Genomic DNA, 6500 nt, shown 5'->3' with positions numbered 1-6500 from the left:
TGTCAAGGGGAAGGAGATCACATACACACTGATTGTGTTGATATTATACTCTTGACAGATGTGCAGAGATGACGAGAGGTTAGAGATGATGGAGGGAGGCATATGACCATGAGGAAGTCCCAGAGTGAGATTTGGGTGGTGTTTTGTATCTTGATTTAGATGCCAGTTTAGGAATCTGGTCCTGTTTAGTCTCAGTCTCAGTCTCTCCTCTCCCTCTTCTCTCTCTCTCCTCACTCCATTCCATCCCCCTTTTCTTTGGTTTGCACACACACACACACACACACACACACAGCATCTATGGCAAATTTTTAGGTTTGTACTGTGTACAGTTAAGACACAACAGAGAAAACAGTGTATGCCTAAGACCCTCTTTTATGACTGCAACTTCTCTTCTGTAATTATTATTTCAATGTTGAAAAGACTAAAACTCCATTTTACCATGGGTAGTTGTGGCCATACATGATTTTACAAGAGGAGAACCAAGAGGCTTTCCAACCCTCAACGATAGTTTTTGTTTTGGCATCATCGGCCTGGACTGGGACAGCTTGGCTCTGGGTGGCTCCAGCAAGGGAGGACACTCCGTGCTGGGTGCTTTGCTGGAGGAGGCGGCCCTCCAGGGGCTGGGGAGTGCGCGGAGGGGCGGGGTTCAGCTCCACTAAGGTCCAGAAAACTGGACAGTGAGCCTCGCGTGGCGCTGTGAGGTTTATGAGGACTGCAGCGTCTGGCTGGGAACTTTCTTAAAACTGCAAACAGTTTGGCGGCTCTGACTTTGCTTTGGTCACTGCTAGCCTTTCTCGCGCTGCTCTCACCGCGGCACGGCTTCTGGCTTCTCTCCTATACCTACCGGACCTTGGACGGCCCCACGCGGGGACAAAGCGGCTCCCAAGCCCGGCATGTCGTGGAACTTGACCGCGGAGCAGCTCTCGGCGCTGCTCCGGCTACACAACCTGACGCGCGCGCAATTCATCGCGCGCTATGGGCTGCGGCCACTGGTGCTCACCCCGCAGCTGCCCGCTCCTGCCAGGCTAGCCCTCCTGCTCACCGGCCTGCTCATCTTCGCCTTGGCGCTTTTCGGCAACGCCCTGGTAGTCTATGTGGTGACCCGCAGCAAGGCCATGCGCACTGTCACCAACATCTTCATCTGCTCCCTGGCACTCAGCGACCTGCTCATCGTCTTCTTCTGCATCCCGGTCACAATGCTCCAGAACGTCTCAGACACCTGGCTAGGGGGTAAGAAGGTCCCTGTTAGGCGTTCTCCTTTCTGGCCGGTCGCCTTTTGTTTCTACATTAAGAGAACCCCTGAATTCTTGGAACTTCTCTGCAGAGCTTACTTGCAGAGGAGGCATTTGTTTCTTTGTTTTATTTTCTTTGCTTGGGGCTAGCATTCCTCCTTGTCCCATAGATATATTGACTGTGGTAAGATTTAAGTACAGTCCAGTGCAGCGTGACTCTTCACTCATTTCAACCCCTCACAGTAATTAGGTGGTTCCCTCCACACGCTGCTTAAAATAAACCGTTGCAATTTTAGGATAATCTTTCAAATAATAAAACATTTCAAAGATCATTTTTTCTCTCTTTTCCCTCAACTTCCAGGCTTCCTTCCCAGTTATTTATGTGGCTTCCAGACAAGTTTTTGCTTGTATTAACTAATAACACACACACTTAAGCCCTTTCACAACAAATATACACTGGAGTAAAACCGTCTTGGTTTAGTAATACTAAGTAAACATATCCCCTCTTCATATCTAAAGGACAGTAGAACTGCTCTTCATTAGAACAAGGGATAGGACTGGCAAAGAAATCACAGAGATGACTGGAGTCAATGAGAGAGAGAGACAGAGGCAGTGAGTGGGTGGAATAGAAGAAAGGTAGACGCTGTGTTCCAGGGGCCTCTGGGCCAGTGAGAATGTTCTCCCCGCTGCTGCCAGCGCATCTTAGGCAGGAAGTACTAATTCTACCCTTTCTGGAGTGCTGCATCCTGTGCATTGAAATTCTTAGAAAGTAGTTGTAAATGAATGAAAAATGAATCATTATGCCTTCTTACTCTGCCATTTCTGTCCCTGGGCTAATTTATTTAAACTACTGGAGGCTCTTTTATCCCACCCTTACCTACCACCACTAGGGGATTACCAGCGAAGACTGAGGGATGATGTTCAGGAAGATCACAGATCTTCCCTTAGAGGGAAGTCTGAGGATTCTCTCAAGCTTTCTGGTCACCTCCTACTGTGGGAAAGATATGTCACTTTAGCTTCCAACTATTAACCAAGGGTCAAATGTTATTCTTATATTTTATAGAGATGGTATAAGAATAAAGTGTGTCAGAAAAAGTGGTTTGTAAAAGGTGATCCCTGGTTCTGTAGAAAATACTTCTAATTCCATTGCTCAGGGAGGTAGAGAGGCAGGAAGAGTTTATATTTCTGGCTAGCCTGGGCAACTTGGTGAAACTCTGTCTCAAAACCCAGAAACAAACCAAAGAAGTCATCATATCATGGAAGTACAAGGTATTAACAAATATTATAGATGGCCTCTTCTTACTTATATTGGATAAGACTTATGGAATAAATAATATTCCGTATATTGAGTGATCAAACACAAAACTTTAGAGGAGAAGAAATGGTCTACAGAAGGATTGGACATAGATATGAAAGAGAAGTAACTTGTATATTATAGGTTAGGATAGTATTGCAAAATCCCTTTGATAAATTAACACAGGCTAACCCAAATTAATGAGAGCTAAAAACTAATTCCTAATTTATTCATTTGATAAAGTGATTAAGAATCTGCTACATGGCAAAGCATTTTTTCCTTGAGATCATAAAAACAGATAAGCTTATAAAGTCCCTTGTGGTGCCTCAGAGACTAGAATGTATTTAATACTTAGAAGAAGATCCAGTTTGCTCTTGGTCCATGTGGGAGCTGGGAAGGCTTTCTGAGGCTATGCTGTTTGAACTGGGTCTTGAAGAATGATTCAGATCATTTTCCACAGAGGAGAATGGGCTATGCTATAGGAGCACAGTTTGTGGAGAGAAAGGTCTAATGTTTTAAGAACACTGTGTAAGGTGTTTCATAAATACACATCTGATATGTGGGAAATGGTAGGAAATAAGGAAAGAAGGCTACTGTAACTGGGGAGAGAAATGTTATATAAAAGTGTAAAATATAAATACTTCTCAGATGCCTCCAGGGATAAAGTGAGCCAGACAGTGGCAGGAGGGAGACTGCCTCATGGATGTGCAGTGTAGCCTCCTCCAGAGCTGTGGGCAGGGCTGTTACATTTTCTAGTGAGGTTACTATTTCCAATTCTTTTCCCTTTTCTTTTCCTTAGAGAAACCATGAATATAGATTTTTAAGTGATACTGGCATCTAACTCAGATTTAAAGAGTAAAATGCATTTGAGTAAAGCACCTGTATAGCCTTGGTCATACATAATCCATAAGCTCTACGCTCATGAATTTTCTAAACATTTCTCTTATCATTTTTTGACAGTGGTAGTCTGTGGATGACTGCTTTTCCTACTAGTCCACTTCTCTCCTGTCCTAGTTTGCTTTCTATTGCTTGGATAAAACACCATGACCAAAAGCAACTTGCCGAGCGTTTGTTTGTCTTACATATCTGGGTCTCAGTCCACCATAAAGGAAAGTTAGGACAAGAACTCAAGGCTTGTGCACGGAGGAAGGAACTGAAGCAGTATGCAGAGAGGAATACTGCTTATTCCTAGTAGGCTTGCTTTACTTGCTTATATCACCTAAGAACATCTTTCTGGGGTGGCACAGCCCCCAATGGGTTGAGCCCTCACATCAGTCATTCATTAATCAAGGAAATTCCCCTGCAGACTTGCCAGCAGGCAGTCTGATGGAAGCATTTTCTTAATCAAGGTTTCTCTCACCCAGACAACTTTAGCTTGTGTCAAGTTGACACAGAACTAAACTCCCATCTCCCTTCCTAGAGACCATGGCACCTACTGAGCAAACCTTTCTCCGAGATCCTCAGCTGATGTCTGTGAGGCTGTAAATGGCACGGTATGCAGCTAATCTCAGATATGCCTGTGTGGAGACTCTTCTGACAGGCTCTTAAAAACTGCTTGTGTGAGCCCAAGCCTACACGGTAACTCTCAGCTCAGATCCAGCTTGCTCTGACTTTTGAAGGCTGTGGTACACAACAGCTATATGCAGGGGTTGTGTCAGGGTGTCTTGCTGTCGGCCTAAAATTATCCCTAGTGAGAGTATTTACACCATCGAAATCAGCAGCTATAAATTAGGCCTGCAAAGCAAAGAGCCAAACAAATGAAAACACCAGTCAGCCTCTTCTATCGAACCGTGATACAAAGATGTTGTGTTTCTTGTTGGTATTGCCAGTGACAGCTGAATCACTAAATCTGTAAACAAGAGATAATTTGCCTAAATTTTATTCCTTAGGAGATGCCCCTGACTTGCAGCAGTTACATTTACTGTTCAGCAGGAGGTGAGCTGGTGTGCAATCCCTTTATCAAACCAAGTTCCATGCTTTTGTTTTTGCCTCACTCATCACCGACACCCCCCTCCCCATTCTCTGAGCTAGCAGGAGAGGAGCTTCTCTGCCTTTGGGGTACCTTCGACAGCATATTCTTATTTCCTTTTCACTCGATGTTATTTTAGGATGGTGGTGGACTGAAATGCGTCCTAGGATGTTCTGTCTGCTTTCTTTTTGGTCTGTTTGGCCATATGTCAGGGCTGAATGGCCTGTGACTGTCCTGGAACTATGACTTTTACATGGCCTCCTTTCAAGACTCTTCACATCACCTCTTCCTTCCTTCCCTTTGTATCTTGCTTTACAATGTGTTTAAAAAGCCCTCAGTTTCACTGGCCCAAACTGTTTTGTTTCTAGATAAATTCAGAATAACTGATTTTGCTCTCACCAATTCTTAAGGGCACTTCCCTCTAGCTTTCATTAACTCCTATATTCCTATTATTCGCTTTGCATTTCTATACCCCTTTATTCTTAACACCCATGTCTTAATGTATGAGCATGGGAAGCAAGGTGCAATCTCTTCCTTTGTGATTCATTCCTCTGTAGAGGTTAATGTCCAGTGTCAGTTTTGGCAGACTCTAAGCTCTGTGCTAATCATTCCTTGAAGGAGTAGTCTGGTACCTGATCTGTAGCAGAGGCTGTTACAATAGGCCATTATCAGCATGCAGAATACCCTCATCATATCTTGTACTTCTGCCCAATCTCAACTATAATCACACAGTCTGAATCACACAGGTATTCAGCGTTTTTGAAGATGCACTGTAGGTGTGAGAAACCAGTGTTCTTGTGGAATATTAAGAAGCAGAGGGAAGTGTTCAACAAAGAGATGGGGTATCAGCAGGAGATGTTTGGAGCCTGCTGGCCTGAGACTGAGGACAGGGGTAGGTCTAGGAGAAAGAGGTAATAAAATCTTAAGGCACAGTTGGGTTGTTTTGCAGATTTTTCCAGAAGGAAGTGGAAATAAGTTCTAATTCTAGCTACATTTTAAATTCTAGGCATTAATAAACCGAGACAGGTGTGTTTGCGAGAAGCCTGCAGTGGCTTGTGTCCATTTCTTGCTACCATGGATATAGTATAGACCAGGGCCAGGAGAAGTCTTTTGAACACACTGAGCTCAGTGACTCCTCCCACCATCTTGTGTGGACGGTGACATTAATTTTTCTAATCGTGACTGGAAAACCAACCAAAATCAATTACAAAAAAGAAGGCATTCCAAAAATATCCTAAGTGATGGTGGCAAGCTCAAGAGTACTTGTCACAGATGGTTTCCTTTGGAAAGGTGCTTGAAGGGAGAGGAGAGGTAGGGCATTGGATTTCCCATGCTTGGTTGAGAATTCTCGCACAAGGAATGGCTCTTACTCTTGGAAACACATAGAACCCCTTTAGTTTTTACAAGGTATAGATACCCAAGCCTACAGATACTGAATGAATTGACATGAGTGTCGATACTGCTGCTATGCTTTCAAAGTTCCAGAAATTAGGAAGCATGATTTACAGCTCAGACTGAGAACCACAGAGACAGTGTAAATGCCTATAGCATCAACAGTGTTAAAATAACGAAATGATAGATGCAATGCTTTAAATAGCACAGTCCTGTCCATTTATACCAGCCAAATTTTGATTTTAATTTACTTAAGGAATAGAATTTAAAAGTGCTTACAAAATGCAGATGGTTGTGTATAAAAGGATTCCAACAAGATTCTTGGCAACTGCATTACATACGGTCTGTTATATCTTTATTGAAGCCCTTAACCTTTTTGGAATCTTTCCAGATAACTTTAGAATACTCAACTCAATCTCTGCCCCCGCCCCAACACACACAGGTGAGCATATTCCTGGGCACACATGCACACTCGGACTATACTACCATACATACATCATATACACATACCAAGGGTCATATATATCTCAGCACACACACATGCACACTTACACACACATATGTACTCACAGAGACAGGTTGGAATTCAAAACATAGAGCAGAATAAATAACC

General features: G+C 43.5%; 1 protein-coding gene across 1 annotated transcript in view; it reads left to right on the top strand.

The window, feature by feature from the left end:
- The first annotated feature begins 733 nt into the window (after positions 1-733).
- The window catches only part of LOC114633848 (pyroglutamylated RF-amide peptide receptor-like), a 72485-nt gene continuing 66718 nt past the window's right edge, over positions 734-6500 (top strand). The window contains exon 1 of the mRNA XM_028782481.1: positions 734-1230. Within this exon, the coding sequence (XP_028638314.1) occupies positions 894-1230 (337 nt within the window). The 5' untranslated portion in view covers positions 734-893. The remainder of the gene's footprint in view (positions 1231-6500) is intronic.

This window comes from Grammomys surdaster, unplaced genomic scaffold, assembly GCF_004785775.1.
Source record: "Grammomys surdaster isolate TR1022 unplaced genomic scaffold, NIH_TR_1.0 752, whole genome shotgun sequence".
Classification (NCBI taxonomy): domain Eukaryota; kingdom Metazoa; phylum Chordata; class Mammalia; order Rodentia; family Muridae; genus Grammomys; species Grammomys surdaster.
This window is presented reverse-complemented; position numbering and strand designations above follow the sequence as displayed.